The 25,613-nt window shown below is 36.3% G+C and overlaps 2 protein-coding genes and 2 pseudogenes across 22 annotated transcripts; 2 read left to right on the top strand and 2 right to left on the bottom strand.

Moving 5' to 3' along the window:
- The first annotated feature begins 390 nt into the window (after positions 1 to 390).
- LOC148694184 (wall-associated receptor kinase-like 8) lies at positions 391 to 3,583 on the top strand (annotated as a pseudogene).
- Positions 3,584 to 6,898: 3,315 nt separating this feature from the next.
- LOC148694185 (uncharacterized) lies at positions 6,899 to 8,282 on the bottom strand (annotated as a pseudogene).
- A 2,074-nt stretch (positions 8,283 to 10,356) lies between these two features.
- On the bottom strand, positions 10,357 to 21,385 carry LOC137741118 (uncharacterized). 20 transcript variants are annotated; one of them, XR_015967075.1, is made up of 14 exons: positions 21,030 to 21,385; positions 20,692 to 20,926; positions 20,290 to 20,497; positions 20,064 to 20,168; positions 17,941 to 18,007; positions 17,730 to 17,798; positions 17,047 to 17,152; positions 16,473 to 16,518; positions 15,565 to 15,633; positions 13,956 to 14,001; positions 12,017 to 12,268; positions 11,726 to 11,795; positions 11,401 to 11,465; positions 10,357 to 10,725 (listed from the first exon to the last, which is right to left on the bottom strand). XR_015967075.1 is itself a non-coding variant. In XM_088700801.1 (14 exons), exons 2-6 carry the CDS (start codon positions 20,291 to 20,293, stop codon positions 17,089 to 17,091), a joined length of 309 nt encoding a protein of 102 aa, XP_088556927.1. In that variant the 5' UTR covers positions 20,294 to 20,497; positions 21,030 to 21,385; the 3' UTR covers positions 10,357 to 10,725; positions 11,401 to 11,465; positions 11,726 to 11,795; positions 12,017 to 12,268; positions 13,956 to 14,001; positions 15,565 to 15,633; positions 16,193 to 16,290; positions 16,473 to 16,518; positions 17,037 to 17,088. The 20 variants fall into 20 exon arrangements, 10 of the variants coding, with proteins under 10 accessions (XP_088556927.1, XP_088556929.1, XP_088556925.1 ...); XM_088700801.1 differs by lacking the exon at positions 20,692 to 20,926 and adding an exon at positions 16,193 to 16,290 and having other exon boundaries at positions 17,037 to 17,152; XM_088700803.1 differs by lacking the exons at positions 17,047 to 17,152; positions 20,692 to 20,926 and adding exons at positions 16,193 to 16,290; positions 17,531 to 17,591.
- A 1,338-nt stretch (positions 21,386 to 22,723) lies between these two features.
- Positions 22,724 to 25,582, top strand: LOC137740489 (wall-associated receptor kinase-like 1). Of its 2 annotated transcripts, XM_088700572.1 has the most exons (3): positions 22,725 to 23,762; positions 23,847 to 23,972; positions 24,260 to 25,582. In XM_088700572.1, exons 1-3 carry the CDS (start codon positions 22,871 to 22,873, stop codon positions 25,480 to 25,482), a joined length of 2,241 nt encoding a protein of 746 aa, XP_088556698.1. In that variant the 5' UTR covers positions 22,725 to 22,870; the 3' UTR covers positions 25,483 to 25,582. The 2 variants fall into 2 exon arrangements, with proteins under 2 accessions (XP_088556697.1, XP_088556698.1); XM_088700571.1 differs by having other exon boundaries at positions 22,724 to 23,972.
- The last annotated feature ends 31 nt before the right edge of the window (positions 25,583 to 25,613 follow it).

Raw genomic sequence — 25,613 nt, forward strand, 5'->3', positions numbered from 1 at the left:
TATATTTGACTTGATATTGGAAGGTTAACTTCAACATAGAAAAAAACATTTAGAGGCGAAAAAAAAAAAAAAACTATGTATTGTACTCCCTTGTAAATACTATCTATTTATTTATTTATTTTTAACATTTATGTGAGGCCCCTCCTCACCTAAAATCCTAACTCTGCCACTGCAGATAGTTATGCGTATCATTGGTGGTCTACGGTCCAGATTTTGTTGCCTTAGGCCATGCTTGTGACATCTCATTTCGCCCATATTATCGGTTTCGTTAATCATTTGCTAACGGCGGGTTTTGGTTTAGTCCCCCCGCTTGTATTTTTTCTTTTACTTTCCTATATATTTCTTAATAAAAATAGTGGAGTAGGGACGGGTGGGGGGTTTCTGGGTGTAATGATCCTCACCGACCCCAGCGAGGGAGGGTAGGTGCCTAGCACGTGACCATTACTGAAGATCTAATCTTGCCAAATCTTTCTCCATTGAACTTAGAAAAAAAAAAAAATTCGTTTCCGTATTCCTCTGCCACAGAGCTACTAAGGGTTGCCTTCTTTGAGACAGAATCTCAGTCTAGATTTGTCCCATCAATGGAGTGAGAAAGTCTGCCTTGTTTAACTAGATTCATGCCGTCAACCGTTCATGAGAGTCTTCCACTGGTTAGAGAATACACCCGAAGGTGACGATCAGCATAATTGTAACATAACATGCAAGTTTCAATTTGAATGTGAATCATCATCGGTATATTATACTTCATATATTTCTTCATAATCCAAAAGGAAATGTGTATCACCTGTTGAGTGTATCAATTCCACATTATAGAAGGAAGAGACTTTACATGTGTTTATAAGTAATTGGGCAACTCCTCATATTGTTAATTAGTTTTATGGTGGAATCTCAACTTCTACATGGTACCAGAGTAGTTTGTCCCACATGTGAAGGTCAATCTTCATGCATACTCCACGTCACCCGATTTGTGCGTGTGAAGCCGAACGGTCTTATGCACTCCACGTCACCTAATTTGTTATAGAATTATACCATATAGCATTATAATTGTGTTAGTTGTGCAAAGACACAAATATATACAAGTCAATTTATTTGAAGTACAAGTAATTAACCCTAAGCCCACATGGATTTACAAAATCTAGCCCATGAGAATCTTAATTGGATTCTCCTACACTAACATTTGTGATGTCCACGTGCTAGGTTTGAACATTCGCCACATGTGAGGAGGCGTATTGGAGTATCAATCCCACATTGGGAAAGGAAGTGACCTTGCATGTGGTAATTTGACTACTTTTCATATTGTCAATTAGTTTTACAGTAAGAACCTTCAAGTTCTACATTAGTGCGCCTTGCCTTTGTTTCCTGTGTTCTCGCATCTTTCACTACTTACAGAACCCTGCAAGCGTAAGCCACTACATGATTTTTATGTGATGAACAAGATTCCAAGAAGATTTCGTATCCCGCACAAGTCTGTATGTGATACTTTCCTAAAATTCCTCACTTACTATACTAAAATGTGATGAATTTATGAATGTCACATAAAATGTTGTCACCTAATCCATATTTTCTTGTTACGAGCGCTATCAACAAAATCAATATCCTGGGACCATTTTCAGTAATGCAAGATACCTGACTTGTCACTAGTAAGATTAAATAATGTTTTTTTTTCCTAAGTGCTATTTATGTTATAATTATGTATAACCATGAAACTTTCTATATTGTGATTAATTACATTTTTTAATGTATAATTATTAATATTGTTGATACTTCAACTTCACCGTTACTAATAGGCAATCGACAATCGCACTTATTAAAGTGAACTTAACCTCAATGTAAAAGTATATATAACTTGTCTATAATGTAGCAGTTAACAATTTTAGACAGATGCATGCGTTAATTTAATTGGCATTTTCAATGCATGGTTTTCTCTGTTTAATCCTGTTCCTTATTTAATCTTCCTTTTGTTTTAATGGACGCTGATGTTTTTTCTAAATGTCCTTGTCCTTGTGATGTTTTCTCTTGGTGGTTGTTATGCAGCTAATTAAGGTTCGGCCGATTTGAGTTAACTCATGTGCAAATGGTTGGGGAAGAGCTTTTTGAAAACCCCTTTCTAGTCAATCGTATTTTCTTCTCTACGTAGATTGGGCTTAGAAGAAGGGGTTTTCAGATATCCATAGATTTGAACTTGCCTGCCATGTACTTAAGAACAGCAAGAAGCTGGAAAACAAACACAAGGAAAACAACTGGGTGACCATAAAAACAAGAAGCTAACGAACAATGTAACCAACCCAACAATAGGTTACCAGACAGACTTCTCGGGAAAAAAGAAGAAGAAAAAAAGCTCAATATAAATACTTCATGATAGCAACTTAGCTTAGATAGAGGAAGAACTTAGGAGATGATCAATTACTGAGGGCAATATGCAATTTCTCCTTCGTATAGTCATTATGCGGCGTGAAGTACTAGTACACCTGCAGCAGTAGCAGAATTGGCATCAATAGCAAAGCCGAATTGCAGAACGCAGTGTGGAGATGTGAGGATCCCATACCCTTTTGGGATAGGACCTAGCAACAATTGTCACTTAGACAAATGGTTTGAATTGACTGCAACAACTCTGCAAGCCCTCACAAGCCTTTCCTGGAGCATGGCAAGCTAGAGTTGTTGAATATTCCCGTTGAAGGTGCGCTGAGGGTTAACAAACCCATTGCTTTCTCCAAGAAAGAAATGACATTCGTCCAGTTGCGAAAAATTGACGGGAAGCCCATTGCTTTATTTCACAGAGGTACAATAGATTCACTGCAGTGAGTTGCGGCTTCTTTGCGTTGGTAAAGTCAGATGAACGAGTTGTTGGTGTTAGATAAATATGGTAAATTAGTTAGAATTAAATTATGACTGTAGTTGTACTCCTAACCTGTAGGAGGAATTCTTGTTGCACAAGAAATGTCATTGTATATATTGTATTTCCGTATCGATAAAAGTATTATTCCAATCAAATATATTTTTCTACAGTTGGTGGGTGTATGTCAGCTTGTGAGAGAAATGTAAACTAGTATGAATGTGTTGGTATTAACTGTTGCCAGGCTACCCTTCCGCCGTATCTCAGCGTGATCACAACTGAGTTAAAATATGAATCAGAGAAACTTGGAGCATGTCCACTGGTGATGAGGTGCCAAGGTAAATGGGTTAAATCCTTGCCCAAAAAAGGTTCGTCCATAGGCCCACAATTTAGTAGGCAATTTGTGGGCTTCAGTAGAGCCCAACGTACTGCTCGGCCAAGAATTGCCGGGCTTGAAAAATCTTCTACACTGTCAAGTGGCATAATCTAGTGCATTTAATTTTAAAAAATTTGGAAATCGACGACCAAGATTAATCCAATAATAAAAATAAATAAATGAAATTTCGAGAAACACCCAACCATCTTCTTTATTCCTCACACCACAACTCAATAATTATTTTTACTACAATCTCTTATATTTGTTTTCTACTTCCCAAATCATTTACTACCACAAACAATGATTGAGAAGGCAAACTGGTCAATTGGGGAAGACATTGCTTTGCTTCAGGCTTGGGTGCTTGTAATTCATGACCTGATCAAGAAAAATGAAATGACGGTGCAATACATGTGAAAGAAGGTTCATGTCGAGCATATTCAAAACACATCCTGGATTGAGCAATCTATCTCGACTAGGTACAAATATCTACATAAAGATTTGAAAGGTTGGCAAGAAGCCCTCGCAAAATCGCAATGAATTTATTGAAGTGACGATAATCTAGCCAATGAGGTACTAACATTTTATTATTAACAAATGTTAAAATGTAATTTAGGTAATTAAAAGTAACCATTTGATTATGTAATTTATTACGTTGTTTCACAATTCTTTTTTTAGCAACTACAAGCACAAATGTGGTTCAATCTTAAGCACGAGAAATCATTCACAAGGCACGAATGTTGGAACATTGTAAAACATTCTTTGAAACATACTTTGAAGTACAAAGTTCTACCAAGTGGTCCACAAATTGTGTTGAATGAGACTCCCTTGCCCAAACCAACTACTAAAGAGTCGCCATTGGACACAACAATTGAATCAATCACACAAACTTAAGAAACCTCGAGGCTTATTGGTAAGAAGGCTGCTAAGAAAAAACTATGGTAAAGGACAAAAAACTACCTCAACTATTGGTGTCATGACACTTTCATACCTCATCTTTTAAATTTGACAATGTCATACCTCATCTTTAGAATTTGTGTCAATGTTATACCTTCCATTAGCTAGGCGTGGATTTCTCAGTTAAATGTTGATGTGGCTTGATCCGGGACCCATTTTTTATTAAAAAATTATTAAAAACTAAAAAAAATCATTTAATATTTTTTAATTATTAAACAAAAGTTATAAAAAAAAAAAAAAAAAAACAACATCAGTTCGTCCCCTTCCCCCCCTTCTCTCTCTTCTCCCCATCTTCATCTTTTTCCCCCTTCCTGCAACTACAACCCAAAAAATAGAAGGGAAAAAAAAAAAAAAACCAATTTGTCTTCCCCACTCCCCACCCCCTCTTCTCCCCGCACCCAACCTCCCACCTTCGCACCCACCCTCTGCACCCAACCTCACACCCACTACATGCAACCCAAAAAAAAAAAAAAAAAACCAGAAAAAAACCCAGATCCCGTTGAGGTGGAAACGGGAAACCTTCGCCAAGCCAATTCCGAAGGTTGAGAATCTGGGCACGGAGAAAATAGCGGGGGAGGGGGGGGACAGACGAACTGGGTTGTTTTTCTTTTTTTTTTATTTTTTATTTTTTATTTTTATCCTTCTCTCTCTTTTTCTTCTTCTTGTTTTTGTTATTCTTTTGCAGGTGGGGTGGGGTGGGGTTTTTGTGGGTGGGGGGAAGGAATTGGGTTTCCCTTTCTTTTTTTTTTTTTCCCCTCCTTCTTCTTCTTCTTCCTCCTCCTTCGGGTTGGGTTGGGCTTTTTTTTTTTTTTTTTTCATTCTTCTTCTTCCTCTTCCTCCTCCTTCTTTCTGGGTTGCAGGGGGTTGGGTTTATGGTGGGGGGAGGGGGGACGAACTGGGTTTGGTTTGGGCTTTTTTTTTCTCTCTCTCTTCTTCTTCTTCTTCTTCTTCTTCTTTCTGGGTTGCAAGAAGATGGGGAAGAGAGACAGTGGGGAGGGACAAATGGACCTGAGGTTTTTTTTTATTTTTTTTTATTTGCGTTTCTTTATTATTTTAATATTTAAAAAATATTAAATGATTTTTTTAGTTTTTAATAATATTTTATTAATTTTTTTAATAAAAAATGGGTCCCGGATCAAGCCACGTCAGCATTTAACTGAGAAATAAATGACCAAGCTAACGGAAGGTATAACATTGGCACAAATTCTAAAGATGAGGTATGACATTGTCAATTTTAAAAGATAAGGTATGAAAGTGTCGTGACACTAATAGTTGAGGTAATTTTTTGTACTTTACCCAAAAAACTAAGAGCGAGTGTAGACACGTAATACGAAATATATTTTATGCCTGTTCTTGTTTGATTTGTGATAGAAATTTCGTATTTAAAGGGAGTTCTTCAAATAAGATTATTCAAAATTAGTTGACGAATTGGCTCACCAACATTTACGAAATATGGATCAAGAAAGATTATCTTATGTGCAAGACAAGGCTAGAGATAAAGCAAATGCGAGAAAAAAGGAGTTAAATAGGCAAGAAAGATAAGAGGAGAAGGATCAGGATATCATGTCCTGAGGCCTCAAATATATGTCTTCTAATTCATAATGTTTTTGGATAAGAAATCACATCATGAGAAGAAGGTTTTCTACGAAAGATGACGAAGTTCGTACACTTCAAGGGAAGACGGACCGAACCACACAAATTTTATTCGCTAGGTTTACTTAATAATACATGTTGTAATGCTATGCTTTTGCCTTGTATTATAGAAATCATTTGTTGGAATGAGACAATCGTTTTATTAAAAAAATTACAAAACTCACATTTATGTTTTTTAAAATAAAAGAAATGTTTTTCTGAATAGTAATTGCCCTTGCATTTCCCATATGGATGGAGTTGCACAAAGACAACTACTGTTCAAAGTAAATAGTAAGGACAATTCAAGTGTCTTGCCCTTATCCTCCTAAAATGGAAAGACTTGCTCTTAGAGCAAAAGGACAAAGCACATTGTTTGATAACAATTATGCATTCCTAGTTGAACAAGCATGGTTTCTGAGTAATTGATTGTACTTTTTTTTTTTTTTTTTCGGAAAACCTCAGCGGGGACGAGGTAAATTTATTGATAGGAAAAAAAAAAAGTTACACCTAGTTAGGGGGACATAAACCTTACCCCTCATAGAACAAGAAAAACGAAATACAAAGAGGGGGGCATACACCTGACCTCTTTTGAAAAAGAAAATACAGGAAAAAGAGGGGGGGGGCACATAGACCATACCCCTCTTGAAAAAGAAAATACAAGAAAAAGATTGGGTGGACATATGCCCAAACCTCCCTATAAACCTTAAAAGGTAAAAACCTGCAAGACAAGCTGCAAAACGAAAAAGGAAATCCAAAAAGATTACGTAAAAAAGGAAATAACACATCAAGAAGGGGAGATAAACCTATAGGCTGGCATGCCCAAGAAATCTGAGTGCAGAAGAGGTATACAGATCATACTATATATATAGAGGTATACAGGGTATGCATAAGGTTCCTTTGGTCCTAGAATGGATCTTAAGCTTAGACAACATGAATAGGCTATTAGTCAAATCAATTGAAAGATTCATTAATTTACATCAAACGCATCAGAAGCTTTTCCGATTTACGATATTATGGCGGACCTCGAAGGGTCGGTGATTCTAGATGACACGTTCCGATTTCGATATTCCTTAAACACCAGGATAAACACGTGCTGGCTGATATCCAAGGGTGACGAAAGCCATTTATTAAATGTAAATGTTGAGAACAAAGAATAAATAAAACTTATAAATTTAAATATAATAAACATGCATTTAAGGAACGTGTTCAGAACATACAACTAACTAAAATACTAAAAAAAATAACATAAAATTGAATGAATAAGAGGATGGATCCTACCGAGAGCACTCGAAGATGCCTCTCACTCCTCTGTTGTTGTGCAGCTTGGTTGGGGTCCATAGGCTCATTTATACTTCTCTCACTAGCTTCCTCAGTACCCTCCTCCCTTCGATGTTGAGTCGAACCTCTTGTTCCCACTCTTATCGCCCCTGCGTGCCTCCTTTCTCCCGCAGCAATGGCTAGAAGTCTTGGGGATTCAATAAATTCCCTAACTGGTGCTGCTCTTGTCCAATCTCCATAATTAGCCATTCCTCCTTTTGCCTCAGCAAACGAACACTCTGTATTCGCGTGGCCAACCTTCCACAACGGTAACAGAAGTCTTGCAGTCTTTCGTATCTGAACTCAATCCAAGTTTCATTATTATTATCCCTCGGTAGCCAACATCCCGTTGTTAGGGGTTTTCAGGTATCAACCGCTACTTGCACTTTCAGAAATCCTCTGGCCCTTTCGGGGTCTTCAAGCTCCACAAACTCCCCAATCTTAGCCGCCAGTCTCCTCACATTTGCTTCTGAACTAAGATAAGGTGGGAGCCCCCTAATTTGTATCCAAAACGAGACAACTTCCATGTTTACTTCCTCCAAGGCTAACTCCTGTGACCATCTTTTTACAGAGAAACTTTGTTTCATAACTCCCCACGGCACCTGGTCCATGATCTTCTCTGCAGTACTCTCGTCTTGGACATTTATAATGAAAGTGTAGTCTTTGACCCATTTGATTTCAATCTCCCCCACCTATTTGTTAAGGGTTTTTTGAGCCAACACCGTACCCACTAACTTGATTCCTTGTTCCATAGTAGATAGATCCATATTTCGTTCCAGGTGGACCACAAGATCCTCAACTGCCGTTTCTGCCATTTCTTTCAGAGACACAGTACATCCACAAGCTATATCTCTCAGAGTATACACCAGATGGACTGTTGTTGCACTGTCCAATTTTACCCTATGAATTTTCTCCAATCTCTCCTTATTCTCAAAGCTTTTTTATTCTAATTGAAGGTACCACAGGACCACAAGCACAAATACTAGGTTTTGTGACCCACTCTTGAAGCCTACCTTTTCATTAATGCCCAAATTCAATTTTGCATAGTAGTTGACCATTTCAGCTGAACAAACATGTTGGTCATCCCTTCAGACACCCCACAGCTCCCAGATCTGACCCGAAAATTAAAAAACTGAGAGGGGAAGGGTATATAGAGGAGAGAAGGAAAAGGGAATAGGATTTATGACTGAGCTAGGTAGGTTTAAGAGCAGTTAATTTCTGCGAATGGATGGTGATTGACAAGGTTTCAACGTTTTCTTTGGTGCAACGACCTCTCACCATTTTGTAAAATGTACTGACATATGACCACAGTATAATTTACTGAGCATGTTCGTGGACCCAACTATCATGACTCACTGCTTTTCTTTCTGTTGGTGAGTCAAGTCAACTAACAACGATGTTTAATCATTTTTTTCTTTTTTCTTTGGACAAACTATTATATGTTTAATCATATTTGACGTAGATCAGACGATGTAGTGGATCGAAGATTAAACTGAAATTCGTAAATTCAACAGCAAAGTTCAAGCTTTTTTTTTTAGGATGAAGATTCTCTTCGGATTCTTTTTATGCAGATACTAAGGATTCTCATATCGTGACCGTTCATCGTACATCATGAGATCAATTTTCGTTAGTTACTATTTGTATTTAATTTTAAATAAATAAATTCAAAATAATTCTAGCCGAGAACGTGAGGATTCCTACGATCCACACAAATTGATTTCGGATGGAATCCAAATCCATTTTTTTTAACTGGCAATTTTATTAAATAGGGAATTGTCCCGTGCATCGAGTGCAATTCACCGTTTTATTATGACATATAGTCTTTTTAGGCCAAATTTTGTTGTTTACTATGTTTCATCAACAGTTTAAGGGCATTTTAACTTACGCGGAAAGAAATTGGACGGAATGATAGTTATTCCCATTGTGGATTACTTCTTAATCTTATATATAAAGCCGGTAGATTTTTGAACAGTAATTTTTGGTGTCATATGCTTCACCAAAAATAATTGTACATAAATGCTCCTCAGACAAAATTTTAAAAGCAACCCAAAATAATGTATCAAATGTGGTAGGGGTATTTCGTCATTTTAACAGTGTTTTTTTTAATAATTAATTTTTTTGTGCATTTTTTTTATTAGTACCTTACAATATGCTAGTAATAATATGATTCAATCAGTTGTTCATTAATTATTATTATTATTATTATTATTATTTTTTAAACAAGTTCAAAACATCTTAAGAGACGTGTAATGCCGATTATAAAAAATGTCTTTCGCACACACATATTAATGTGATTAAATTAGTTGTCAAATGATTATTATTATTATTATTATTTTAACAAACGATATTATTTGACTTTCATTTTGTCAATTCACGTATATAAATACATTTAAAACATGTAAGTCAAGCGTAGCATGTCGTGATTCAAAAAATGTTTTATGCAAGCGTGTGAATCAACAATAGTGTGGCCCCCCATAAAATCAAGAGTGATTCTCGATATTGAGGGAATCAAAATAGGAAATTTAGAAAAATAATCAAAATTTAGATCTTATATAGAATTATAACCACAACTTTAATTTTATAATAATTTAAAAGTTGATATGAAGATATACCTTTAATGACTAAATACTTCCTCTTTCTTCCTAAACACACCAGAATACTCGTTGTACTTGATCTCTATTCGACCGATCTCCATCCGATTCAGCTCCGAAGGGAAGTTGCGATCGAAAAGATGAGCATGTGATCATTCACTTCACACGGTCATTTTTGCCTTTTTCTCTCCTTTCTAAATTCAATGATTGTTGAGTTGTATTGGGTTTTCTTCCAAGTTTTTCAAAATCTTCCATCTGGGTTTTATCTCTGATTATCACTTCTGGGATTGGATAGCTGTTGTACTTGCTTCTTCATCATCATCTTCTTCCTTTTGTCTCCAAGATTTTCAATCTTTTATTAACTTATAATTTTGGGTGAGGAATTTTGATCAATTTTCCCAGCTGGGTGGAGAATAATTAAAATAAAAAGTGGTTTGTGGTCACTTTTAGGGATGACTAGAAAATGTGCCCGCGCGTTGCTGCGGGACTTGAATGCATCACCTTGAACTACATGAATAAGATACATTTTACTTGAATAAATTCAACACAATCATAAATGAAGAAAGGGATAGATGAGTGAATGAGGTCAGTACGATATGCAGCTTCGTTTTTATATACATTCAACTGCGTTGACATGAAAAGACATTGTATAATGAACAGGACGAAACTGAACGTTTTGGTTCCCTAATAAACAGAAGTAACATACAGTTCACACAAATCTTGCCCCTGTAGTCAATGTGGCAAAATATATATCCTATAGGTTAGGCAACATAAAAATTGTTTCGTTCTTATTCTAGCATCAAAGTTTTCAAGCACAAACGTGCAAAGCAAAAAACATGCAAGACGCCTGTTTCAGTAAGAAACGGAAGTAACATCCAGTCCACACGTATTTTGCCTTATAGTTAAGATGGTGTTTCGTTCTTGTTCAAGCAGCAAAGTCTCGAAGCAAAAATGTTGAAAGCCAAAAACATGTAGAACACCCTGCAGCAGTCGTTCTTGTTCAAGCAGCTAAGTCTTCCGCACTATAGCAAAGAATATAAATCATAGTTTAAAAGAATATCTCACGATGGTCCTATTTAGAATCACAATTTACTCCCTCCCAATTTCCACCTAACTCCGAACAAACAATGTTGATAAATCTTTATCATCACCTTTAACAAAACAGATCACATCGAAAAGAAGCAAAAAAGTTCCTATGCAAACAAATTCTTCTGGATGTCCAACTTAACCCATCTATGGGAAGGCAAGCAATCGGACGTGCATTTAGACCAATGAAAATAAATTATACAATTAAAAACATCAATCGATCCTCCTGAAGAGAACACACACACATGCCAACATATTATTCACCAGATTCTAAGCTTTCATTTTTGTTCTATCCCTTTCGTTATCAAAACAGCAAAAGAATCATAGAGCAACCTTCAATCATTTATCAAAACTGAATTAATTAAACTTCTGCTCAGCACTCCGTTAATTTTAATTGCAACTCTCATTCTAAAAATTAAAAATTTTGCAATTGAATAATCAAACTCACTTACACATTACATTCCTTTTATTTGTTTTTGACACAATACATTTTAGGATTTGATGTTACAATAATATCATTGCAAGCATGAATTGCGATAGATATAGAAACCAAACTTGCACACAAATGTTCGACTGAATTCAGAACCACTTAATTCAACACAAAAAATTACCTCACATGCTTGCTCCCCTTCTGCTCTCACATCGTTGGCTGCGCTTCTAAACGATTAATGAAGTCCTAAAACCAGAACAACAAAAAACGTTTACCTATCCAACATTTCAACATAAGCATGATATAGAAAGACAGAAATCCACATGTTGCTTTGTTTTTTCAGAACCAACACCCTCTCCTCTCTCCCCCATATCACACACCCCCACCCCGTGAAGGCACTGACACCAGACCACCTCCCTAGAAACCGGCCCTAAAAACCCATACCCATACCTCCCTTACCCGTTACCTTTCTCAAAGCAAAAAGTGTTATATATGATAGTACTCACCCCAATCTGGTTAATGACATTCACTGCATAACGCTCACCAGTAGGTATAGTCTCGCTCTTTAAGAAAGGCCTGAGGTCAAAATTGGCAACAACAAATTAACAAAGCAAAATGAAAGATTAAATCTAGTCACCACAAATATTTTCTAAAATGGAAGATAGACCAGAGTCAAACAGGAAAGGGATAGCAGATACGGTGAGCTTTGTCTCAGTTTGAAAAGAAAAAAGAAAAGAAAATTGGGTAGTTTCAGGAGCAATAACTATGTTGAGTATAGTGAAGGGGGAAAGCCATACCTTCCTATGAATGAATTTAAAAGAGGGGATTTTTCTGCATTTTTAGGACAAAAAACGAAGCAGCTAACATTTCTTTCTGTTTTTTGCCTTTTATGATCTTCTGATCTTCTAGTAACATGGATAGCTGAAGCAGAACTGCCATTGTATCCAACATATATCAAATTCGCCAAACTTTGGTTTGGATATAACAGTGTCATGAGGGCCCACTGGATCTACAGATTCAGAAAAACTCTGTGAGCCATTCACATATACCTGTCAAAGTGCACAACACCATTAAATGCTAGAGTTGACATCTACCTGTTCATCCACAGAACAGATACAGTGAAGGAGACACAGAAAACAAACCAAGCTTCGAGTCCCGATGTCTAATCTAAATTAGAGAACGCTCACCCAGAAGACAAAGTAATACACATTTCTTAGGAAATTGTTTTGCAGTAGAGGCTATATAAGTGATCATTTCAGCAACCTGTTGCTGAACTTGCGTTTATCAAGACATAACAAAGTAAAGCAAACAAACTAAAAATTCATAAAGTAACACCACCAAAACAAACAAAAAAACGCGTTGTTAAATCTTCCTCACTTTAAAGCAAAAATTAAGGAATATCCCCACCGTAAAAAGTAACACCACAGAAAAAAAAAACAAAAAACAAAAAAGGCTTCGTAAAGACAACACTCTTGTTAAGATACCCCAACTAAATCAGTTAGCAGCAAGAGAACAACATGGCAATGGGAGTCTACAAAAAGGAAAAAGAACAGAAGATATAAAATAGTAGACAAATGGTCATAGTTATATTAATTGAAATTGTTCAAAAAAAAAAACACAATGATGAATACATACTTCCTTAGAATAAAAAAAAATTGATTAATTCATTATAATGGTTTCTTGGAACCCAAGTAGAAAAGGATACAACTTAATAACAATGGAAGCCACAAACCTATGTCATTTCTTATTCGGGATCAAATAGAGCATAACATACTTCCAAAAGTATATAAACGATATAATATAGGTTAGAATCGTTGGATATTAATCTACAGTGAAGGAAGCTGTTAAACATATATGCTTAGGTAAATGATTTTCAGGCACCCTTATTTTTTCTTGCCACTGGACTGAACAAAAAAAATGAGAATGAAGGGCTAAATCACTTCCAGTTAGTCTTCTTATTAGGCTGTGACCATAGTCTTCTTATTAGGCTGTGACCAATCTACAGTACATGTAACATCATATTTGAAATCGAATTAACAATTTTGAATCCTATTTGGATCACCAAATCTTATTTATTGATTCAGAATCAATTAACATCATATTTGGATAGATCAAAGTTAATTTAAAACCTAGAAAATATTAAAATATAATGAATGAGTAACCTCATTCTTATTATATTTTTCGATTTTAATTAAACTACCACTACAGAAAACCATAAGTAATATAAAGATCAAAGGATATGTTATATTAAGTCATACTATATCAAGTTGGACTGAATTAGCCTTGATTTATATAGATCCATTTACAATCGGATTATCAAATTGAGATCCTAGCAATTGCATATTCTTTATTCATGGTACTATAAAAATGGGTATATACGAAGTTGGAATCACTACAGCAAAAAAATAAAAAAATAAAAAAAAAACAGAGAATGCAGCATTTTCTCATATTTTCGAATCAATTCTAAACCCTAAAATCGTTACGGCTAGACCTTTTATTCACACCTCAGTTGTTGCTGTATCCCTACATCTATGAATCCAATTTCATTCAAGAAACAATGCAGAGGATAAAATCGAAAAAGAAGTATGTACCCATGATTAGTTGTCTCGTTTATTCTTTACAAACTAATCACATATTTAAAATCTAAGTACAAAAGCTTTGCAAAGGTAATAAAAAAAAAATGGTGTATAACTAATTAGGCTTTTGAACATGTAATCAGTGTGCAGAATTGTATACCTAAAGATGGCAATGCAGTGTATTCTTCCTCCCAGAATCAGGGTTCCTGAAATTTCCAAAGAAAGTAAATCTGTTAGGAAATCCGAGAAATTGGAGGAGCAAATATCATTAAATTTGAGTTAAATGAGGTAACATACAACAATTAAATGAGATAGTAAACAGATTTCAAATCTAGGAAATGTAATGGTTGAAATCCAACCAAATCTAATCGTTCAACCTAATGCGTTTAATCCGAAATCTAATGGTTGAAATCCAACCAAACCTAATCCTTAAACCTATTCAAATTAAAACCATATGCCAATTGGCAAATTGGCAGATCAGAGTTGAGTGGAAAATGGTTGACTTGACTAATAAGTGAGTGATGAGTTTAAAACTCGTCACATTTTCTCACATGCATTCTCCTTGGTCTTGGGATGGCGCAAAAACAAAACCACAATCCCACCACCTCCACCTCCACCTCCACACCCACCTCTACACTCACACAGAGTCGCTAATACAACCCAACCCATGTGGCAGACACACATTTCAGACTCCCAATTTATTCACTCATAACTTCATAATTCAAATTAACAATGTGAAACCAAAGATGGTTACATCCTTGGCCTTCACAAATTTTGGTTAGAACTATAACGTTGTTTCAATTTTTAAAATTTGATAACAGCAAGCAACAGAGCAGATAGTATTAAGATCGAAAAAGCATTCCAGAAATCGTGGGAAAACTGTAAAAGCTAAAAAAACTATGATGGTGGAACGGATTAAATTTGTGAGAGTGCAACAAACAAAGGGTATATCTCAGAAGGGTTTAACTAACGACCAATCATTTAGACTTGATAATGTTCTGAATTATCAGCCGGATAAAGCTGTTAAGATGTATTTTGGAATCAGTCCTCTCACAGATCAATTAATTCAAATCGTAGTTAAATACTAATAGTGGCTTTAAAGAATGTAGGCTTGGTTTTAAAATAAAATAAATAAATAAATAAACCCAGAGCTTTCAGTTTAAGCACCACCCTCCAATGCCAACAGAAAACACACACAAACAGGACATGATTAACATGAAAATGAAGCTGAAACGAAAGTAAAGTTGAGCCTAAGTTGAAATGGATTAAAAGGATGATTTTTGCAGCTGAAGAACAACATTGTTACCATTCAAATACAAACATATAAGAGAATAACATATGTTTGAACTCTTTGTTCAGCGTTGAAATAGATTTGGATGACTAAGAACTCCCACTGTCAACCCTTTGGTACCACTAAAGAACTGTATATTTATTTGCAGATGATCAATTGAAACACCCCACAGATCAATTAATTCAAATCATAGTTAAATACTAATAGTGGCTTTGAAGAATGTAGGCTTGGTTTTAAAATAAAATAAATAAATAAATAAAGGCAGGAAATTAGTCTTACTCTTCTCAAATTGATGTTTCACACTTTTAGTTGCATGCCAAAAAACCAGGACATGTGTATGCTGGTGTTCTCAAATCCAAATAATACGAAATGATTCTCTCCAAGTTAGAAAAAGGACACTATATACTGTATCAACAAAAAAATAGAAGGAAAAAGTTTTCATGAATAAGGAGATGATAACGAAAGGTTTAGGATATACCTGCTGCTATGAATTACAGATTCCTGTGGATGAGGCTCTTTGTTTCTCAAAAACTTGCAGGTGGTTGAGCTGCAAGGATACATGACATGGTGAGCATTTGCCCCTCAAGTATTCATATCTACAAACCCTCGTCTAAAGAAAAATTCATCCAGAAATTAATCACTGAGTATGCAAGGTTGGCTTGCATATTCACGTTTAATCGTGGCCAGGATGATAGGAATTAAAAAAATACGAAAACAGGAATGATGTAACTTTACTTAGATTTCAGGATTCTAAAACCTATTGCTGAGATTTGAGAAACATAGGAAATGTGTTTCATGATTTCAAATTAGATTTGCATAAGAGTTCAGAAACGCAGACATGCCTTCTTTGCATTCCCCTAAATGCTAAACACTAAACCCTAAACCCTAAGCTTTCAACACCAAAACACCCAAATAGTACCAAAATTTTGCAATGTGCAGGGAATATACTAAAAAAACTTAAGCACCATCTATCTAAACAAAATCAAAGAACCCAAACCATATACAAAATCTCCAAAATCAATTTACCCAACCCCTAAATATATAATAATAATAATAATAATGATTCTAGTAGAAATTCCAATCCATTACAACAAAACACAGAATACCAGGTATTGCTGGATGTAGATATCCAAAACAGCGGCACCCATCAATTGATCTAATTACGTATCCATTCCCTATCCATGGCATACAAAGTATGTACTCCCTGTTTACATGTTCTAAAACATTTAGTAGACCAGCAATCAAAATTAACAACCCTAATTGTTGAATACACCAAGCTCTCCAACTGAAAATGTTTAATTAAATTTTCCAACTTAAAACCCTAAATTAAATCCTACAAATTGAAATAGCAGAAACAGAATTAGAGAGAAGGAAGAAATCACTGACCTTCGAGTTGTTGAAAGCTCTGACAGGTGTTTCTTTTCATCCAGCCCTAAAAACAGAACCCACAATTGTAATATAATAACCAATCATTGGTCAAGAATCAAATTAACCCAGCTTGTGTATGGAAAAATTGAACAAATTTAAACATTTATATGTATGTATATTCCAGTAAATGCACTGAACCCTAAATTGCAAAACTACGTCAGACTGATTGAAGAAGAGAAACAGAGAGGGAGAGGGAGAGTGAGTGGGACGGAGAGAACCCTAAAAACAGAACCCTCTGGCAACCTAATACAAAATCAAGCCAACAAATTCCATTTCAATTTTGACAAAAGAAATCGAAAAAGAATAATGAAAACCGGAACGAATTACAGAGGAACTGATGGGTTTATGCATCAGCAACGTGATAAAACCCAGAAACACAAAACATAATATGTATCAGCTACAAAAACCCAAATAAATAAATAAAACACTCAAATTTCTATGTAAAAGCAAACATATTTTGACCCCAAAACGAAGATGTCATATATGGAGGAAGAGAGAAGCGATAGAGAGGGAGATACTAACTCAAACCCACCATCTCTTTACAGCCAACACACTTATTCCCTCAACCCTACCCTCAAATCTTGTACCCAATCAACTCTCTCTGTCCCCCTAATCGTGCACCCATCGTCACCTTCTCTCTGCAACCAAGGACATGATTAACATGAAAATGAAGCTGAAACGAAAGTAAAGTTGAGCCTAAGTTAAAATGGATTAAAAGGATGCTTTTTGCAGCAGAAGAACAACATTGTTACCATTCAAATACAAATATATAAGAGAATAACATATGTTTGAACTCTTCGTCCAGCGTTGAAATAGATTTGGATGACTAAGAACTCCCACTGTCAACCCTTTGGTACCACTAAAGAACTGTATATTTATTTGCAGATGATCAATTGAAACACCCCACAGATCAATTAATTCAAATCATAGTTAAATACTAATAGTGGCTTTAAAGAATGTAGGCTTGGTTTTAAAATAAAATAAATAAATAAATAAAGGCAGGAAATTAGTCTTACTCTTCTCAAATTGATGTTTCACACTTTTAGTTGCATGCCAAAAAACCAGGACATGTGTATGCTGGTGTTCTCAAATCCAAATAATACGAAATGATTCTCTCCAAGTTAGAAAAAGGACACTATATACTGTATCAACAAAAAAATAGAAGGAAAAAGTTTTCATGAATAAGGAGATGATAACGAAAGGTTTAGGATATACCTGCTGCTATGAATTACAGATTCCTGTGGATGAGGCTCTTTGTTTCTCAAAAACTTGCAGGTGGTTGAGCTGCAAGGATACATGACATGGCAAAAAATTAGAGGGAAAAAGAGTTTGTATCCAAACACAGTAAGGAGAATTATATTAGAAATTAGTTTGTATAAAAGTTAACAAAAGTTAACAAAAATTTTTTAAATGGATTGAGAAATACCTCAGTAATGGTCTCTTTGGTGGCTGTTGTGTGAATGAGGGGTTTGATGTGTATGCTTTTGCTGGATCTACATGCATATGAAAAATAAAATTTATAAGTGCATCCCAAAAATACAGAAGCAACCAAGAAATGGAAAAACAACCTAGGAACATAGAGATATTCGAATGATGTGTATCCTTTTCTATGTCATTTCATATCAATATAACACCCCTATACGTACACACACATACCAAAACAACCTACATTCAGATTTACATCATATCCTTGTTTCTAACTCTCTGGGGAATTTTCACAAACACCTAATAGGCAAGATTTGCTTCCATTTAAAAGAAATCTGATTTAATCAGTGATCTCAATTGCATGTATATCTGAACAACCATGCTTGTTAGTCAGTCATGTTATAGGATGTATTTAACACTTACCAAGCGGTTCCAAAACAACATCCTACGTACATATTATGTTGCCAAACTATGAATCAAGACCGAACTTTCCTACTTTGGTAATGTAATCTCCTAGTCTAGTTACAATTTGGTTCATGTATTTTGACCTGAAAACAATTTTGGTCCTCTAGAAGTTGCCAATGGCACCCGAATTGTAACTGGAAAACAACTCAGACACAACTATGAAAAATTAAAACTCCAGGCACCAAAGTGTGAGAACAAAGAAACCAAAATAGTTAAATCTACCCTTTTATATCATACATACCATTAAAAATTTGTTTAGAGATAAAAATGGTAGTCATAGTAGAGAATCCAACCTGACCAAAGAAAGTGGATTTCCTCACTTTCTAGTGCTATTATATTTACTGTGCTTGAGACTATTCAAAGATGAAAAAAGTGGAAATTTCATGCAATATGAAAACAAATACCTGATAGTTAATACTGCTTACCATAGAAGCTAACAATCTTATTTTGTACGAAAAACATGAAGATCACTAAAAGACACCAGAATATAACTTTCATCAATGACATACTTTATGAGAATTTTGGATCCAAAAGTGGCTCCAATAAAATAAATTTAGGCTTGTATATGCAATATATTAACATGAGAAGAAAAACATGCATCCCTAATGAAATAATGAGGAGAATGGCCTTTGACCATTTGTTGTCTTTGATACAACTCTTTTCATCCATGCCTTCATGTTTGTATCCTTTGGGACATTGACATGAATAATTTCCAGGTGAATTTATGCATGTTTCAATATCTGGAAAGTAAGGAACCATGGACGAACATCAGTTAAAATCCCAATTTTTAAATTGGTTGAATTGGGAAAGAACTATTTGTACATTCACATGGTGTTGAGAGAAATAACCTTGAAAATAAAGCACTATACATACACAAAATCTGTTCAGTATAAAAAGTAGCAAGAAACAAATGTAATTTTCAGCTTCTAACTCATCTATTTGATCAACATATTGATGGAACAAATGTAACTTTCAGTTTCTAACTCATTCATTTGATCAATATCATCCAAGTCAGAAAAAATAGAACATAAAAATGATCAGGATATATAAATAGGGGCTTCATCTGAGTCAATATCAGCCACCATTCCCTAAAAAATTGATGTTAGGACTCTGCCAAGCATCTATGAAGCCCCTTCAAAGAAAGACACTTGTTAAGGAACAAAACGGTGAAGAATACAAAAGGTAAGTAGCGACAATCATCAACTCAGCTACATATCCAGCACAATAGCCAATGTCTTCCTCTCTTTTAGCAATATGCAAATCCCTAATCTGCAAACAATAATTTGGAATCTTGAGATACCAAATCGACTTCAACAGGGTTTTAAGGTTGCATTTTTCATAAAATTTAAAAACTAAAAGCAACAACAATATTAATAAGTGAGCACTCACCAAAAAATAAAGGAATGGAAAGAGCGATGATATTTTCAGTGCTACAAAACGATCATCAAACAATAGATCAAGGTTAAAACATTTATAAAAAAGTTAGAAGATGGTGCAGATATAAACATTACTTAATAAAATTGATAAATGATTTCGAGCATGACAATGCAATCAAATTACAGGATTAGCTTTTCCGCCTTCAAACACACTCATCAACACCATATTAAATTTCACATTTTTAGGCGAGGGTAAACTACCAGAAACGAAAAGGATTTATACCTTTTATCAAAGATCTACAGCCTTGGTTCCTCCGCCATTGCTTGTCTTCTCTTGCCTGGGTTTTACATTCCTGGCAGTCTCCTCCTTCCTTGGTAGTTTTTTGTCCTGCAAAGAGAAAAAAATTAGGATTAAATTCTAAACGCAAGGTTCCTTGATTCTTCTGCTTCAGAAATTTGTTGTTGCATAGCCAAAAATTAGAGAAAATAGGCTTTGGTTCAGAACTTACTCATTCTCTGCAGACACGGGTTCCTCCTCAATTTTTGTCATCCTCCTCTTTCTGCGATCTCTCTCTGTCTCTCTCCTTGTCTCTGTGCAATCGTTCCCTCCCTCTCCCTCTCTCTCTCTCTTTCTGCGTTCTTCCCTCTGTGCAAGCCCATACTCACCAACTCCCTTAATCAACTCTCTCCATTCTCTGTCCGTGAAGCATCAATAATCTGAAAACCCAGTTCGATTTTTCATTGCTCGGATGGAGAAAATTAAGGAATGAAAGAACAAATTAGGGTTAGCACTAAAGTTGAGAGCGATGGACAATTGAGAGAAAGGAAGAGTCTAAAAGAGAGAGAAACATAAAGGATTAGAGAGAGGTTGAGTGTGACAGAGATGAGGGGAAAACACGGGATGGGATTACCAATCCCTGAAATCAAATCCCTCAAATCACTCATCTGAACGTGCAACAGAGCATGGTCCCATCGACCCCATTCCGGTTCAGAAACAAAGGAAATGAAAGTTCCCCTCTAACCAATGCTCGTTCAATCACCGACAACAACAATTGATTTGGGGATAAAAAATCAACCCTAACCCCCTTTTTGGCAGCCTCACTCCTCCCTCTCCCTTCCCCTCCCTGCCATCCCACGCCTCTCTCCCTGAAATCCGTCCACAAATCCTCCCACACCAAATTTAGATCAAACCCTAATTTCTAGAATAATGATAAAAATCGACAAAAAATATATCCAATTGGCACGTTACCATTGATTCGAGTTCTGGTAAGGAGTGCGGCGGCGAGGTAAGGCGAGGTGTGCGAAGGCGAGGGGAAGGCGAGGTGTGCGACGGTGAGGCGCTGAATCGACTTTGTCGTTGAAGAGCTCTGGAGCAAAATGGGCTTGTCGTCGAAGAGATCTCTGGAACAACATCGGGTTTGCTTCCATCCCCCACCCTTTCTACGATGGTCGACACGTACACGCTGAAGGATGGCAATTTCGTAAATAAATTGAAAATTTCAATCTGAAACTGAAGAGGCGGTGGCAATCTTGTAAATAAACTGAAATGTGGTGCAAAACACTGTTCATTTCTACAGTGCAATTTTGCCAGCTTCTTTAGACTAAAGTAATATTATAGGCCACGTGGCCATTTGGAACCCGCATGTGGTGTTTTGTTTTGGGGGGGGGGGGGTGTTTGTAGCCACTTTTAGGGATGATATTATAGGCCACGTGCCCATTTGGAACCCACATGTGGGGTTTTTTTCTTTTTTTTTGGGGGGGGGGGTGTCTGTGTTGTGTTGGAGAAAAAATAGAGGAAGGTGGGGAGACAGAATGATCGAGCTTGCAGAACCTACATAGTGGTCATGCCAGGGAGAAAGCTTAACGTCGGCGACGTAGCAGGGAGGAAGAACTGCGAGATTTGGGTAAACAGAGGCTTGCAGGTGGGCGTCACTGACGAGTGTTCTTCACAGTTAAGAGGATAAGAGGAAGTTTATTTAGCCATTAAGGGTAAATTAGTAATTGTACACTAACTTTTTGTTATAATTATTGTAAACTTAGAAAAATGACTATTATTCTATTTGGAATCCAAATTTTAGTTATTTTTTCTAAATTTCCCAATCAAAATAACTACTAGCGCGGCCCTGCATAAGATTTTGGGGTTTTTTTTTGGGTATTTTTTATTTGGGTCTTTTTAGGGTTCTGTTCTTGAGTATTTTTTATTTGGAAATCTTTTGGGTTTTGAATAGGGGTAAGCTTTTGTCATTAGAAATTCGGGAATTCTCCAAGTTGCGAGGAACACCAACAATCGTGAAGAGGAGAAAGTGAGGATCCTTAATGGGACAAAGCTACTTTTCAAAGAAAATCTTTTTCCATCTAGGGGGATACTTGTTTATTCAGTATCGGGCATCCATAGCAGTCATATCAATTTTATTGTAATTTTTTTTTATTTAAAATTAAATATAAACAGTACTTGACGAAAACTGACCGTGATGTACGATGAACGGAAGTGATTGGAAAATCTTTGAAATCCTCATAAAGAGAATCCGACATGGATCATCTCTCAAGAAGAGAGGGCTATGCCCTTTTTTTAGATATATTAATTTTGATATTTTAATAGAAAAGAAATTGAAATACAATAGTAATTTATTGTTAGTCTAGCTTCTTAGTATGACACAGTATCAAATGTTTCATTAAATTAGTCATGTTTCATTAAGTTAGTTTGATTACACAATTTAGTATTGAAATCATTATATACATTATACATGCACATATCGTCGTCCATACGTGCGATTAAAATTTATTTTATTTTATTTTTATATTTTTTATTTTGACCGAATGATAGCATTAGTAGGCTAAATCCTCTACCACCAGTCATGTCTGACCGCTTTATATCCACATTTCCAAGCAAATGCCAAAAGAAGACTTGAAAAGAGGGATATTTGTAAGTCAATCACCGAGTAGCAAGCAAAGATCAGTTTGGGGGCCTTTTACTTTTAAGTGCCATCGTTTCATTAGTATTTTGCAAACTCTATAACACCTTTAGCAAGCTCCATATGTTTCCTTTTTAGCACGAAGCAGACGAAACTTGGGAAGAATCAGAAAAGAGGAATGCAATATTGTTTGCTAGTTCAAATGGCACTGTTCATTGTGTTGTTATGCTGTTTAAGCACAACAGCGTCCGGAGCAGAAACGCCGATGGCAAAGCGTAAGTGTTTAAGCCATTGCGGAAATGTTAGCATACCATACCCTTTCGGGATTGGACCTAACTGTTACTTTGATGAAGGGTTTGAAATAAGCTGCAACAAGACAACCGGGAACGTGCCTGTCTTAAGACAAACCGGCCTTGAGGTACTGGATATTTCTATTGCCGATGGCACAATTCAGGTCAAAAACCCTGTCACTTTCTTCTGTGCTGGGAACAGCAGTCGTCAACCGGCTAATTTGACGGGAACCCCTTTTGTATACTCCGAGAGACAGAATAGATTCACTGCAGTGAGTTGTGACCACGTTGTGTGGGTGAGCTCGGATGACTATTTTGTTGGTGGGTGCAGGTCAATTTGTGAGGGGACTGGTATAAACTATGGTAACTGTGAGGTTGGTATAAATTGTTGCCAGACTACCATTCGACCGCATCTCAGTGCTATCACTATCATTACGGACATCGAGAAAGATAACAGAGGAAGAGGAGATGATTGTAACAATGATTATGCATTCCTTGTCGACAAAAATTGGTTTAGGAGCATTGCAAGTGTTTCCAATTTCAGTGTCAATGAGTATCACGAGAACGTTCCTGTGGTTCTACGGTGGAGCTTAAACTTTGACCATACTTCTGACAAATTATTTCACAGATTCATCGGAAGAAATGAGTCAAGGGCAGACGATGATCCAATGCCCTGTTGCACAAAACTAAATGCCACTCCCCCGTACGATCAGTCAAGGCTTCAATGCTCTTGCCCTCGGGGTTTCGAAGGAAACCCCTATCTTGGCGACCCTTGCTATGGTAAACCAACTCTCTACCATATCTTAAAATTTTCAATCCCCAGATTAAATTACAATTTTTGTTTTATTGGTCCCTGCATTGCAGACATTGATGAATGCACAGATCAGAAAATATGCGGGAATGGAGGAGCTTCATCCTGTATGAACATTCCGGGGGGGCACACGTGCTACATCGTGGCTCAAAGGACAAGGGTCAAGCTGATCCTTATAGGTATGTATGCATCAGTCTTCTAACTGATTCATATATGAAAGATGATCATAGTGTACGATAATAATGACATAGGAAAAAAAGTATGCAGGAAAAAAGTGGAGTCAATGGTGGAATTTACTTATTGAACATGTAAAATTTACTCACAGAAGACCTAAAAGAATTGGATTTATAAAAGTTTAACATGTTAAAAGAACACTTTTTAAAATCAAAACAGAACTCAATCAAGTACGTACTCAAGTGATGCAGTCGTAGAGTAATCTATAAAACTTCAATTTAACGTTACGCAGGTCTTGGTGCGGGCATGGGACTATTGTTACTGCTTATCAGCGCATGGTGGATACACAAAGTCCTGAAGAAAAGGAAGAACATAAAACGCAAGCAAATTTTCTTCAAACGAAATGGTGGTTTATTATTAGAGCAACGATTATCTTCAGGTGAAGTTAATGTGGAGAAAATCAAGTTGTTCAAGTCGAAGGAGTTGGAGAAGTCTACCGACAATTTCAACATCGATAGAATTCTTGGGCATGGAGGCCAAGGTACTGTGTACAAAGGCATGTTGGCTGATGGTAAAATTGTTGCTGTAAAAAAGTCCACAATTATTGATGAAAGCCAACTTTCATATTTCATCAATGAGGTTGTAATTCTTTCACAAATCAACCACAGACATGTTGTTCAACTATTGGGTTGCTGCTTGGAGACTGAAGTTCCGCTTTTGGTTTATGAATTTATTCCGAACGGAACACTTTCCCAGTATATCCATGAGCAGAATGAGGAGTTTCCACTTACATGGGAAATTCGCTTACGAATTGCCACAGAAATTGCAGGAGCCCTTTTCTATTTACACACCTCAGCTACCTTTCCCATTTATCACAGGGACATCAAGTCTACCAACATACTCTTGGATGCAAAATACAGAGCGAAAGTTGCCGATTTTGGAACTTCAAGATCAGTTGCCATTGACCAAACTCACCTTACCACACTTGTACATGGCACATTTGGTTACTTGGACCCGGAATACTTCCAGTCAAGCCAATTTACGGATAAAAGTGATGTGTATAGCTTTGGAGTGGTCCTTGTTGAGCTATTAACAGGACAAAAACCAATTTCTTCTAGCCGGTCACAAGAACAAGGCAGAAGTCTTGCTACATACTTCATTATTTCGATGCAGGAAGATCGTCTGTTTGACATTCTTGATGCTCAAGTTGTGAAGGGAGGGCCTAAAGCAGATATCGCAATAGTTGCTAACCTTGCAAGGAGGTGCTTGAATTTAAGCGGACGAAAACGCCCTACAATGAGAGAGGTCATGGCAGAGCTGGAAGGGGTTCAAATGGCGGAAAAGGCTACTTCTCACGGTGGAAAGAATTACGAAGAGGTTGAATATCTGAGGACTGAATCAGTTGAGCCATGGGATGTTATTTCAAGCTCAACTGACACAGGGCCTGCAGTGGATGGTTGTGCTGCTTCATCACGAACGCATGGAATCCCGCTCTTACCTTTAAAGTCACTGTGAACAATAATTCTATATTTCTGTATTTCTAAATTTCTAAATTTTAAATATTGTAATGAATGTTCCAGTTTCATATATTTAGGTTTTTCATTTTTTCTTAGAACTCTTCTGTTGGAGTGAATGAGACTGCAGTT

The sequence above is a fragment of the Pyrus communis genome, chromosome 9 (genome assembly GCF_041283825.1).
Source record: "Pyrus communis isolate YQ-2024b chromosome 9, ASM4128382v1, whole genome shotgun sequence".
In the NCBI taxonomy this organism is placed as follows: Eukaryota; Viridiplantae; Streptophyta; class Magnoliopsida; order Rosales; family Rosaceae; genus Pyrus; species Pyrus communis.